The sequence below is a fragment of the Pithys albifrons genome, chromosome 2, assembly GCF_047495875.1.
Source record: "Pithys albifrons albifrons isolate INPA30051 chromosome 2, PitAlb_v1, whole genome shotgun sequence".
In the NCBI taxonomy this organism is placed as follows: Eukaryota; Metazoa; Chordata; class Aves; order Passeriformes; family Thamnophilidae; genus Pithys; species Pithys albifrons.
In genome coordinates, this window is record NC_092459.1 from 20,271,104 (window position 1) to 20,285,837 (window position 14,734).

Here is a 14,734-nt window from a genome sequence, read left to right on the forward strand (position 1 = left end):
CATGCCTTATTTTCACTATGGTTTCTGAGTTGTCTGTTATAACCTTTTTAAGGACTGTAGCAGATTGAAAAGTGCCACTTTATCAAACTGTTCTTTTATTCCCTTTTAGTGAGAATAATCTCTCTAGAAATGGCTCTTGACCTCATTCTTTGTTCTTTTCCTTAATAAAGTCACTTAAATTCTATTTACATCAGTAACTTTTTTGCTTCCTTCATTGCCTCACTTGAAATTGGATAAAAGGAAGCTGCAGAGGGTAGATCTTTTGAAGATCATTGAACACTTCCTGAATATGAACATAAACAATAAAACAAACAAAATTCAGGTACTCTTGAAATGCTTTGAAATACAGTTCATGTAAAATGTAAGAGTAACTTTGTTTAATGCAAAATTTTGCTTTACTACTTTTCTTTCATATATCCTGCTAAAAGGTTTGACAGGATTTCAAGCAGATCTCCAAAGCAGAGATCAAATAAAAGTAGTGCATTGCTAGTATAAAGGCTTCTCTGCCACAAAGCACTCTACTGACTGCAGAATACCTTAGTTGTATTTACAAAATTGTGCAGCAGTTCATAAAATATAAGAAGAAGCAGAGCTCAGACAGTCAATAATTCTTTATGTTTCTGTTGGACAATACTGTTACCCAGTAGGATGGTTATGCAACATTAATACAAGAGCAAGAGGATCACAGATAAAACTGAATCAAGCATCACATGCTCTGTCTTCATATAATAGTAAAAACTTAGGGTTTTCCACAGTCTTTGAGGGGTCTCTAAGGCTGGGTATATGACTTGGCAGGGCAGACAAAATACAAGACTGGACTCAGGGATGGCTTCATGTACAAACTAATATAGTGCTAGAAGCTGAGGCTTCCTATTACGTGGAACGCTGCATCAAGCTGAGGTGCACATGGAGTTTCCACAGCACCTGTATAGCACAGTGCCTGAATCTTTGCAAAGTTAGTAGTCCTGTATCTCCAGTTCTGTAGCCTGCTCTTCACCTGTGAGCCTTTAACCTGCCATTTACACACTACCATTGATTTTAAAATCACACTGTATTCATCCCACTTCTCATTCTTTTGCCTTGTGACTTTTAGCCTAACTCCACATCAAGATTGCACCACTCCAGACCTGGTATCTTTTAGCCTGTAATTTCATATTGGAATAGAACCTTGATAACAACAAGTTAATAGTTATTTTAACACACAGTAAATATTACACAATAAAATACATGCACAAACCTTAGATGTTACTTAGCCTGCAGCACCCACACATGCTCCATTTAGTGTTAACAGTATCAAAAGCTACAAATGAGGAGCTTGTCACCCCTACATTTACTGGAGAGACTTATTTGTATGATGATTCTATCTTTCCTCTTACCATTTGGTGCCTAAAGAATGGCTTTCCCTTTTTTTTTTTAATCTCTGTCTCTTTTTTCCTCTCATTGTTTACTTCTCTAAGATAGATTTTAAGTAAAGGGAGGAGATCCACTGTGACCCACACTACTAGACTATGTTCATGTCACAATATCCTTCAATCTACACACATATAATGGTAGTGAGGTTAGAACACCTCACTGGAAACCCTACTAAAATGTCTTGCTGAAAACAAACCGCTTATTCTGTAATTTTTGTACTATTCATATGCAAAGAATAATGGAGTAGCAAAGGAAGGACTAAACAGCAGGTAAAAGCCTTTTCTGCAGTTTGCTTAATTTGTCCTCAATCCATGTTTATATGGCAAGCCTTCACGAATGAAGATGTGGGAAGGGCTCTACCCATGTTGGAGTGTCCTTCGGGCCTTCGCAGTGGATGTTTTAGGTGAGGCACAGCCTGTGCAAAACTGGCCCCACCCTTTAACTCCTAAGGTTCATCTGCCATGGCTGAGTGAGCTTGGACGGTGACAGTGAAGTTCTCAGGACTAGAACCTACAGCTCCCAGTATTCCAGGACATCTCCCATCCAAGTACTAACCGGGGATAACCCTGCTTAGCTTCTGAGATCTGATGGGATCAGGTGTCAGGGTGGCATTTAACTGCCTTTCTCATCTATATGTCACTGAAATAAGGGACTATCCAGGTTCTCAAAACAAATCCTTTGATGTTAATTGGCCTTGGGACTGTTGGCAGAAATCAAGGTGAGATTTTTTTTTTTTTAATTTAAATTGTTTTGAGATTTTTGACTACTCTTTCTCGTATCATCTGATAATAATCTACGGACATAATGTCCCTACGTTATTTGTCTTAGCATGAAATGACATTTAGCATACATAACCTTAAAATGTAGAAAGAAGACAAAAGGGTGACTTGAGGGAATCATTACTCCTTCTAACTATAGGTGACTAATATTTCATACCAGGTCTCAAACAAAGGTATTTGAGGTCTCATACAAATCATTCTTTTTCATTTTGAAAATGGAAGAAAAGTGACCAGTACACACTAGCTGAAATCTGTTAATGTTTCCTGACTATTGAAGTTTCAGTTTTCAGACAGAGACAACTCAAATCTGTAATTACTACATGGCACCATATTTTAACGATTCAAATACAGTAAGACTTAAACACGAACTCTTACAAATCTTCAATTTCCAATCAAACATTGAAAGTATAAGGAGGGGTTAAAACCATCATCTTTTGATTGTATTTAGGAAAATACAATGTGATAAGGTAAAGAAATGGAAAGTATAAAAACTTATCAAATAACTTTATTTAATACATGGCACAAATAGAAAATAACCTAAAGATTTCACAATTTGAATGTGACAGGAATTAAATAATGTCTTCTGACATACAGTGGATTCTGAATTCATCCTTTTTACTGTTGAAAGATTCAGAAGCTCAGGTACTGATAAGATTCCTTGCTCATGAGCAGGTCTTAAATGAAAGCTCTCTCTACCTAAACACTGGATAAAAATTAATAGCAATTTTCAGACTTAGTTTGACTTCTCAAAGGTGAGCTCAAATTCAAATTTTATACTACAGAGACTTTAAAGAAAACAATGAATACCAGATCTCAAGGGTCTCACAGAAATCTCTGGTGCCATTCAGGCTAACAAGGTTCTCACTATGTTTCAGTCTCAATGGAAATTAACTCAATGCTACATGACAAAGTATATTAATTATAATTGATGACTTTGCAATGAATGCTAACTAAACTATTAAAAAGAAACAGCTTATTAAATAGTGTCACCATTTTACTGTAGCACCCTATCAATTATTCAAATAGTATTTAATATAACAACTGAATATGATAAATTAATGTGATATTAATGTGAATATCAGTGAAGATTTTACTCCAATACTGTAATAATGTATCATTAAAAATCAGGTGCCATGTAAAATTCAATAAAGGAACGACACCACTTAAATATGAAATGAAAATATTTAAGTAGCTCTTTCTTTTCAGCTTTCCCATTTCAGTTTTTCGCATCTTGCTTTAGGAACACTCTGTAAAGTTGAAATGAGTCATGGGGGACAGGAAATAATGCAGCCTAAAACTGAAACCAACCAAACAAAAAAAACAGCACTCAAAACTAAGTTCATTGTATTGATGTGTTATGTTCAAACTCTGTGCAATGCTTCCCATGAAAGGCTAGTATGAACTGTATATGTTGTACACTGTATAGTGCACAAATAACATTTTCATTATACATCACAGGTAAAATTATACAGTTTCTTGAAGAGAGACTGAGTAGGGAAAATCCAGACAAGTAGACAGAAATGGCATGCAAAGCAGATAATATAATCATTAAGACAGTCACATAAAGGAGAGTTGAAGAACTAATTCAGACCTTTCTTCCCTCTTGTGAGAGACTGAAATATTAAGGGTTAATGACTAAAACAATCAGCCACTTGCAAAAGCAGCAGGGTGCTTTTCTGAGGCCAGGTTTACATCCCCCAAACAAAGGGGAGGAGGAGAGGTTTTGGGCATGTGGTGGCAAAACTGATCTGCATGAGAACAATCCAGGTGCAGAGGTGGACAGAGGTGAGACAGGTGAGTCTAAAGACCAATAAGAAGAAGATCCTGCTAGGTGGGATAATGCTTTTTCCAGTGCCAATATCCTCCCTTACACAACTGGCTCAGGTGCAAAACTTCACCTCAGGGCAATGTCTCATTCAAATGTAGGTCTGAATTCTGTTAAGGCATAATTGGCTCAAATACACTTATGCTGATGTGAGAAGCAGTGGTCATAGAAAGTGTTATAAATTTCAGAAACCATCAAAGATTCCTGAAGTCCACCCAGACTCATTTCTAGGGTCTTCCACCAGAGGACTGCTCATGATTCACAGTGTTAAGACAGTGTAAAATTCCCCCACTCAGGAGAAGAACCTGGATGTTTCCACCTGAACCTGAACACATTAACCTGATGATGTTTATGCTGTAGGGGCTTTGCCCAGCCCTGGCAGATCAAGTGTGCAATCATTACTCTGATCAATGCAACAATCAAGTCTCATCATTGTATTCACAGATTGTGATACCTTTCCTCTCCACTATCCACTCTTATCCTTTCTTTCTTTCCTTCTCTCTCTTTCATTCTTTTCTCCTTTGTTTTCTCATTTCTTTCTTTCTTTCTTTCTTTCTTTCTTTCTTTCTTTCTTTCTTTCTTTCTTTCTTTCTTTCTTTCTTTCTTTCTTTCTTTCTTTCTTTCTTTCTTTCTTTCTTTCTTTCTTTCTTTCTTTTCTTTCTTTCTCTCTTTCTTTCTTTCTTTCTTTCTTTCTTTCTTTCTTTCTTTCTTTCTTTCTTTCTTTCTTTCTTTTCTTTCTCTTTCTTTCTTTCTTTCTTTCTTTCTTTCTTTCTTTCTTTCTTTCTTTCTTTCTTTCTTTCTTTCTTTCTTTCTTTCTTTCTTTTCTTTCTTTCTTTCTTTCTTTCTTTCTTTCTTTCTTTCTTTCTTTCTTTCTTTCTTTCTTTCTTTCTTTCTTTCTTTCTTTCTTTCTTTCTTTCTTTCTCTCTCCCTCAGACTCAAAACAATCAATTACTAATTGAAACCATCCCCCTATATCCTTCCTAGGGGAAAGAGAAATCTACTCTACCCTTGCAAATGGAAGATTTTTGTCATTTCTTATGGTCTCTAAAGAACTATCTTTATTTTTCCTTTTGCTTTCATGGCCTTCTGGTTTACTGGGTTTTGGTTTTTTGTTTTTTGTTATTTTTTTTTTAATTTAGGAATGCTTCTCTTAACCTATGAGTATTCCAATTCCTTTTCTAACGGTAAAACAACCTCAATACAAAAATGGTAGAAAGCTCCTGACTAGTTTGACTTTAAACTGGAAAGTAAGAAAAATATTATTAAAAATATAGTTTACTAGATATGATTTAGGAAATCTTCCCTAGTAACAGATTTCCCAGAAATGGTGTGTGAATTCTGTTTAAAAGGTTAGTGATGACAATAAGATAGCCGCAAAAACGTGATTGTGACAGTCTCCTTTAGGAGGACAATAGCCTCTGAACCAGGGACTTCAACAGACTAAGTTGTTCCACCTAATTTCTGTACACCAGTATTAACCAAGCTTGTGAGGTTCACACAGCTTTGGGGAAACGCAGAAGTGTGTGACTGCCTAGCAGCACCACTCTTGGATCTGTACTCTAAGGGGACCAGCTCACTAAAAGCTGGGGTTTGTCCTCAGGAAAAATAGTCAACTGTGAAATGTAAATGAAACTGTAATAGAACTGTTTAATTATAGGTAGAGAAAGAAAAGGCTTATTGCTGGAAGAAAAAGTGAGAAAAATATGCACCCACACTCAGTCAATTTTGTTTTCACAGTGATAAGTATAAAGCTATATGTAAATCTGCAACTATGTAAAAGCAAGCGACATAATGGGAAAAAATTATATATGTGGAATTAGTGTCAATAATCCATCAAACCCATAATTAGTAATACAATCCATGATTTTAATTTTTTTTCCTGGAAAACACTGGAATAATAACAAAAAAAAAGAATAATAACACTGGATATGTAAACAAATGAAGGGGAAAGAAGCTGGGTTTTGTTTACAAATTTCAGCTAGACAAAAGATAAGCAGGAGAAGCTTGTCTGTACTCCAATATCTTGGTTTTTACCCTCACACACAACATAAAATGGTAATTTTAAATGATAATTAAGTTATTTAGAAGTAGATCTGGAAAATTAAACCTACGTACATAGATAAACATGCCAGTTAATCAACATACCACAGGATGATATTTGCAACTTTACAGATGACAAGTTGTTTCAGAATAGTAAAAAGTCAGATACTTACATCAGTAATCTCAAATCTAAAGACATTTGTTAGTGACATTTCTTCTTCAAACATGACACATGTTTGTTTTCCAGGAAGCCTTTGTCAGGATTGCTAGGATGACATTTTTCCCCTGAAATTATCTATAGACTTGAGCTCACAACTCAATTAATTCTATGCCTCACACAAAATAACAAAGTAGTGGAGTTCCCCTTCATGTCACATTCTTCTCAGGTACAGTAAATTTTGAAAAAAGGGGTAAATGGGAACATAGTGAATGTACATTTAGGCAACATGTCTCAAAGAACAGCTGCATACCTGTAGACAGACAGTGGGTTTTTTCATTCAAAAGACTGTCTATGTCCTTTGTACTATGGGTAACTGCAGAAAAGCCTTACTGTAACATATTTGCTGGAGAGAGTCATTAGCTCAGTAAAAATTGTGGGACAGTTCTCTCAAATGCAACCATTATGTCTAAAAGGACAGGAAATATCACTCTTGTGTAAAAAGAGGTTGAAGTGTCTCTTCAGTGTCATCTGCAGTTACCAACTACTGGCACATTTGTCAGAGAAACTATCATTGTTATTTGAGTACTTTGAGGAAGCTCTTACAGGAAATGAGAATTCTTTATGGATGACCCCACTACCATTCTTTTAAACAATTCAAGAATGAGAAATTCTCTGTGAGGAGATTGGCAGTTACAGTGTTTCTACAGTTCGAATAAAGAGATGGAGGGAAAGGGTCTTCCTGAAAAGTCAAATCCTGTCAATGCAAACAGAGCATTCACTAGACAGCTAATGGGATTTGCTTCCATAGGAGAAGCACAGCTTTAAGGAATAAAAAAAGGAAAAGTTTAATTTTCTGAGAGGGGGAAATTTGACACTTTGAGTAATGATCATATCTGTTCTTTAAATAGTGCAAAGGGAGTGAGCCCTAAAGGTCTGAATCTTCTCCAAACATTTTAACTGTAAAGCTCTTTCCATCAAATTGTAGCAAGCAGATGGGTGTATGCACAAACTGCTTTCTAGTAAGGGGAGAGATCCAGGTGGAGGACACATTTAGCAGTAGAGTGACTACTCAAATGAAAACTTGGTAGAGTCTTAAAAACTCTGGGATGAGATGGAATAATGCTGCATAAAACTAGAAGCGCATAGCTGAGATACACGAATCATTCTAATTGAAAAGACAAGAGTGATGGGCTGATGCAGGGAAATAAGATTTACAAGGCCACCTGTTTATAAACATGAATCTGATTTTGCAGGTAGACTTGGTAGTGTCTTTTTGTTGTGACAAGGAGGGTCCTTACTGCAGAAGGGATGCTGCCTTGTGAGGGTCAACCAAGTTCCAGACAATCAGATAATGACCTTTGAAGTCCAGGGAAAGACCATCTACCTGTACAGCGTGGAGAGAAGGCCACTGAACATTATGATAATGTTGTTCATATAGAACTCAAAGTCTTAAAATAACAATGTCAGCATCATGATGTTAGGCTAACCAGGTATCCTAAGCTCTGCTTTCCACTTACCTGGAAAATAACTCTTAAAAGAAGAATAAATAGTAGAAAAGTACAAGTAGTTCTCTGACCAGGAAAATTGCAGAGCATTATTAACTAGGATGGAGAAGGGCAATACCTTTGGAAACTTGTTGGTTTGTTAGTTTTCTTTCAACAGCAGATGAAACAGAATACAATTTCTCTGATACAAACCAGCATGTGCTTGTGTGAATGTTGCATTTACAAATAAAATGCAAGGTCTTTCATCCTTACTCTGATTAAAAGAATCATGAATGAGTATATTACCATGTGTCATAGAAGGACTGAAAAATCCTTGTTGATATATATAAAGGTCGGTGTGTATATATCATGTATATAACTTTGGTCAGTGTAGAAATGATAATGAAGAAGAAATAATCAAGAGGCTACTGAACCCAGTAATGTGCTTATGAATTTGTGCCACTGAGTAGAGACTAGACTTAACTTCTGAATGTACACTCCAAAGCCAGAAGATTTCAGAACAAGTAATATCTTTTCACTGTTATGTGAAAGTAGTCTTTGTAAGAACTCCTTTTCAGAGTAAGAGAATATCTTCACCCCTAATATCTTAGATGCCATGGTAACAAGAATAGGGACCTCTGTCAAACCTTCTTAGTGTTAATAAAAAATCACTTATTAAAGCAGTTTGAAGGGCACTGAATGTGTTTTTCCCACAGTTTCATTCAGCTGCTTAGCAAAGTTTCTTTCCTTGTATTTGTCTTAGTTGCATTATAGCTATCTTAACTTACTACACTGATAGAGACAAAATTCTCTTCATAGAGTGAGTTAAAAGAGCTATTATTTTAGAGAAGTACAAGTTGTCTATGCATAATTTATAAAAGCTTTTACTAATAATTTAAAAAGTGGGATCTCTTACATGGATTTAGTGACAGAAGTCTCAGGGCCAGTCAATATATTCAAAATTGAATATCATAGGAACAAAAAGGATATGTTTGGCTCTCTAAGAATAAATTCCATTTTTATATGAATTACAGACTTATCACATACATGTATGATTAAATATGCATCACTAAATTATGCATGGGAGAATATTTAGGCATATCTATGTCTGGTACAGAGAGTAGTTACGTTAGCCCTAGAAATTCATGGCAAATTCAGTGGTTGATGCTCCACTGAGCTAATTATTGACACTTTGATAATCTTTGCAACTTTCCAATGTGTCATTAACATTATGAGGATTTTCAAATTAGCCTTTTCAAGATATCAGGTATGAATCTCTTATTACTGTAGATAATGTAGGGAAGGATTTCTAAAACATATCATTTACATAAAGAAAACCCATAACCATCATGTAAAATGTCTCTTCAGAACAAGATAACAGTATTTCTGCAGATGAGTACAATTTTATGATATCTAAACTAAACTAAATATGTTTGAATGGAACACAGAGAAGCTCCTCAGAAGGAGAGAAACACACACACACACACAAAAAAAAAAGGGCCCAACCAATGCAAAACAGGCAAATATCCCGGGGCTGAAAATAACCTAAGGCATAAGTCTAAAATTTCTAAATGAATGGGAAATTCCATATTATTTTAGTTTCTCTTTCATCTGTAACTTCCTTTTATCATGTGTTAAATAACTCCAGTTTTTAAAAATGAAATTTGAAATTTTCCATGTATCTTACATTTATATACAATATAGGTGACTTTTTCAGATAGAGAGATCTGTCCCTTTATGATAAACAAAAGTAAAAAGCTGAAGCTGAGTTTCTTCCTTCTTGAAATAAAATATTATTTTTAAAAAAAAGCCCTCTTAAGGAAATCCTTTTAGAGGGGTATGGAACTATTTGGCATTTCAGAAGCCTTATGTCAATAGTAGCTGATGAGATTCACTTGACAGGGTGGTGATAAAACCATCTCACAAATCAAATACAAGTGTACAAATTTTATAAAATACAGTCCCAGAGCTCTTCCCAGAAAATAACTGTTCATTCAGTTTGATGCTACAGTTATCAATTTTTAACAATGGCATATTATTTTTTAAAAATTACAGTTTACAATGCTGTAATGTAATTTATAAAGTATAAAACACCAAAAAGTTTAGTTATGAGAATAACAACTCAATAAGAAAAAAACCTCTTAAAACCAGCTGGGGTGCTCTAAAGCAGGGCATTTTCACCTAAAAGCTCTAAACATTGTTACTCTACTGTGAAAGACAAAGTATGACATTTATAATTTCATTGTGTCCAACACACAGTTTAATAATTAGTTTCAGGGTTTATCTCACATGACATTTGTGATCTTTTTTTCTAGCACAATTCTAATTAATCCTCATTTTTTTCTCTAAGTAAAACACATGCATTACTTATACTTTGCACTGACTTTTAAGAATTTACAGCTTGGGGATTAATTTTTTCAACCCAAGCACTTAGTTCTCTGCCCAGTATTCTGATTCATGCTATGTGCCATTAACGATTTGATGAATGAAATGAAAGCATGTGACCACCTACCCACACACCTTGGCAGAGGTGCACTCCATACACGCCGACCACCTCCCAGGCAGGTAAGTTTATTAGCACCTTCCAGGCGGTATCCAGGAAAACAGGAAAAGATCAAGGAATCTCCAACACCAAAATGAAAACCAATTCGCCTGCTGAAGGCAGGAACACCAGGATCATCACATGGCTCCAGATCATATTCTGTAGACAATAAAACACAATACATTAATAATTTGGACAAGTTGTCCACATGTTAAAAATCAAAACATACCATATTAGTTGCATTGTATGAGTCTGGAACACTTAAGAGTTGTGTTCTCCACTAAAACTCAATACTGTTTCCATAAGTCTATTATAGCTCTATGTACAGTATGTATCTATTGTGTCCCACCCACACTACACCTATTTGCTTAATATCAAGGGCTGTAGTCAGCTTGGACTGTAATTGGTTTACTATAATTTTGCTTAATTACTTACTTTGTATATACTTATTTCATTTAATCTGAAATCCCAAACAGTTTTAGAAGTGAGACTTACAATTAAGAAAAAAACATTATGTAATGAAGAAAATGTAATAAAAAATCAAGCAAAAGGTTAGGTGAATGAAATATATATGGCCACATTTTCAAAATCTGTGCTTTATAACTATACATCAGGAAGAATTCAGGAGGAGCCAAAAGAAATTATTGGGAAAAAGTCAGGGCTGTTACACAGGGACCAAAACAAACTCAGAAAACATTTGAACTGTCTATTTCCTCATCCTCACAGAGTATGCTGGGGAAGTATTCCTGTATGTTTGTCCTGTTTTGTAAATTTTTTTCTTCCTTAAATATCCACTACCAACTACTGTTTGAGAAAAGATGTTGAAACAGATGCACTGAACATCTAGCCTAATATGTCTGATTTCATGTTACTCAGAATATGATCCAAAGGACCCAAGAAATCACTTTTCATAAATGCATAAGAAAAGCCATTTTCTAAAATATTTACTTTGGACTATGGTGGACGCTAGGGTCAAATCCACTTATTTAGAGGAAGAGATTCCATTTAGACAGGGGAAGAAATTCACTCAAAGTCTCTGAGTGACTGTTTGAACAGCTGACTTACCGAACAAACTAAATGAAGAAATCCCTGTCTTTAGTAACTGCCTTGTTAGGCAGGAAACTTCTGAATATTAGAGGGAATCTATAAAGTACACCATCTTCTGCTGGCAAAAGCTGAACGTTTTTGAAACGCATGATGTACTACCTCTGCTCAGTACTACAGAGGCTAAGGGAGACATGGAAATCCCCTATGTCGCACCTCTAGGCCCATGGAAATTTTCCTGACAAATTTCTGTTGGGTGACATTCAAAACACATTAAGGTCTTCTCACCAGACACTTCTTACTATGAAGAAATATATTCTGTTTCTGTGAAAATAAGAAAACAGACTCACATATTTGTTTGATAAAAAATTAATATATGTGAAAATATGTTATGGGTTCACCTAGGTGGGCCTAAATTTGGGCTCTGAAGTCTGGGCTAGGTCGAAGCTGCCAGCTGACTTGAGCTGGGCTAACAGCTGACCTCTTCTAGCCAGTAACTTTGTATTCCATACCACATTATGACATCATCTCCAAGGAAGTAGGAACTAGTGTGGGAGTGGTTAAGGCAGTCACTTCTCAGCTTTCCTCTTGGGAGGACGCACGATGCTGTCCCAGGGGGGATGGAGAGGACCAGGCCCACCACTGGCTCACAGGGTACCTCAGGAAAGTAAAATGTGTTGTTCTGGGTCTCTCCTTTCTGCTTGAGTTTGTCTCCCTGGGGAATAAGGTTTTTCTTACTTAATGTGTAGTTAGGACAGTAGAATTTGTGTGTTTGTTAAGAAGTGGGAAATATGTTATTGCAGACTTGTGTGAGTGTATATTTGTACTCTCTTCTAATTGTCTCTTTCTTTCTGTGAAAAATATATGTAGTTTTAGTATAAACGCGGTTTGAAGGTTTTTTTTTCCTTTCCTCTCTCTTTTCCTCCCTTTCCCTGGTGTTAGGAGGGAGGCTTTTCTCTCTGTGCTTGGGGGGGGGGGGGGGGGGGGGGGGATTGGCACTTGCTTATCTCAAACCAAGACAAAATATTTCTCAAAGTATGTATTGAATAGAAATGATGGCATGTGCTGGCTTTCTCTGCATGTAGCAGCTGTAGGCAGGGCAAAAACTTTTGATTGTGTTCAAAAAGTTCTGTGATCCACATCTTTTGTTACTGTACAATTTTTCCCCTTGCATCCACAATATTTTGTGTGTTTTTCTACAAGTTACCTAGTGCTTTGTTATTTTGGTCATTGATAAAAAACTGTCAGAAATATAATCTAGCACTGGTACATACATTTCAAACTTGTAAAATTGCTGCCCTCTGATTTGGTTAGCATCCTTATTGAATGTATTTCAGCATTTGATATGAGTAAATCCAACACTAATTGCTCTAATCATGAGGTGAAGTTTTTTTCTTTTTTAAATCAGCAAGTTAAATGAGATATATTATTCACACACAACAAGTTCATCTGTCAACAATACCAGATGTCAACAAAACTTAATGGTTTTGAGAGCTGGAGATGAGTTCCTTTGGTACTTCTTCCACAGAATACTCACATGTATGTACATCTCAATTAACACTTGATTTAATCATGTGCAAATCTTTAAATATTCTACTTTTCACTAATAGAGGTAGGCGAAGAAAATGATTGGGAAATGTATTTTAGACAACATTTAGTTTTAGAAGATTGTAATTAATAAGCAGTAACGTCAATGTTTCAAGCATCTTTAAGAAAAAATTGAAAAAATACATCAACATCTGACCCTAGGATTAGCTCAGTTGGTTCAAACTTGGTTGTAATAATGCCAAGGTCATGGGTTCAATCCCCTGTGTGGGCCATTGACTTAAGAGTTGGACTTGATGATCCTTGTGGGTCCCGTCCAACTCAGAACAGTCTGTGAATCTCACTAGTCTGTGAATCTAATAAATATTTCATTTTATTTTTTCTTTATATACTTATCTGCTATTCCAAAATCAGTTTTCAATTTAGACTCCTTTGCAAATCTGAGTTAACACACCGCTAGTTTTTTAAAGTTTCCATACTTTCTTTGGTAAGACAGTACCAGTTAGTTTCTTTCTTCTGAAGCAGTACCTTCTATCTTTGTTACTTTTTCCCCCTTAATTTTTCCTCAAACTTCTTTTTCACACATGTATTGAGAACAGGTAAAAATTAAAAGTCACTTTACCAACATCCTTCATAATCTCTTGGACACCTTTATAAGCCTTAGCCAGCTTTCTGTGATAGAATCATAGAATCATAGAATCGATTGGGTTGGAAAAGACCTCCAAGATCATCGAGTCCAACCCTTGGTCCAACTCTAGTCCATTTACTAGACCATGGCACCCAGCGCCACATCCAATCTGCGTTTAAAAATCTCTAGGGATGGTGAATCCACCACCTCTCTGGGCAGCCCATTCCAATGCCTGATTACTCTCTCTGTAAAAAATTTTTTTCTGATATCCAACTTAAATTTCCCCTGGCAGAGCTTAAGCCTGTGCCCCCTTGTCCTATTGCTGAGTGCCTGGGAGAAGAGAACAGCCCCCACCTGGCTAGAACTTCCCTTCAGGTAGTTATAGACAGTGATGAAGTCACTTCTGAGCCTCCTCTACTCCAGGATAAACAACCCCAGCTCCCTCAGCCTCTCCCCACAGGGCTTGTGCTCCAGTCCCTTCACCAGCCTTGTTGCTCTTCTCTGGACCTGCTCCAGCACCTCAATATCCTTTCTGAACTGAGGGGCCCAGAACTGAACACAGTACTCAAGGTGTGGCCTCACCAATGCAGAGTACAGGGGAAGGATCACTTCCCTGGTCCTGCTGGTCACGCTATTTTTGATACAGGACAGGATCCCATTGGCCTTCTTGGCCACCTGGCCACACTGTTGACTCATGTTGAGCTTCCTGTCAATTAGTACTCCAAGGTCCCTTTCTGCTTGGCTGCTCTCCAGGCACTCTGTGCCCAGCCTGTAGCGCTGCAGGGGGTTGTTGTGGCCAAAGTGCAGGACCCGGCACTTGGCCTTGTTGAACTTCATCCCATTGGAATCAGCCCATCTCTCAAGTCTATCCAGATCCCTCTGCAGAGCCCTCCTGCCTTCCAGCAGGTCGACACTCCCTCCCAACTTGGTGTCATCAGCAAATTTGCTGATGATGGACTCAGTCCCCTCATCTAAATCATCAATAAAGATGTTAAACAGGACTGGACCCAACACAGACCCCTGGGGAACACCACTGGTGACCGGCCGCCAGCTGGATGCAGCTCCGTTCACCAGCACTCTCTGGGCCCGGCTCTCCACCCAGCTCCTAATCCAGGAGAGGGTACACTTGTCCAGGCCATGGGCTACCAGCTTTTCCAGGAGTATATTATGGGAGACAGTATCAAAGGCCTTGCTGAAGTCCAGATAGACCACATCCACAGCCTTCCCCTCATCCACCAGGTGGGTCACCTGATCGTAGAAAGAGATCAGGTTGG

At 37.0% G+C, this 14,734-nt stretch overlaps 1 protein-coding gene across 1 annotated transcript in view; it reads right to left on the reverse strand.

Moving 5' to 3' along the window:
* The window catches only part of CSMD1 (CUB and Sushi multiple domains 1), a 1,094,767-nt gene that overhangs the window by 211,679 nt on the left and 868,354 nt on the right, over window positions 1-14,734 (reverse strand). The window contains exon 21 of the mRNA XM_071548449.1: window positions 10,214-10,402. Coding sequence (XP_071404550.1) covers window positions 10,214-10,402 — 189 coding nt within the window. The remainder of the gene's footprint in view (window positions 1-10,213; window positions 10,403-14,734) is intronic.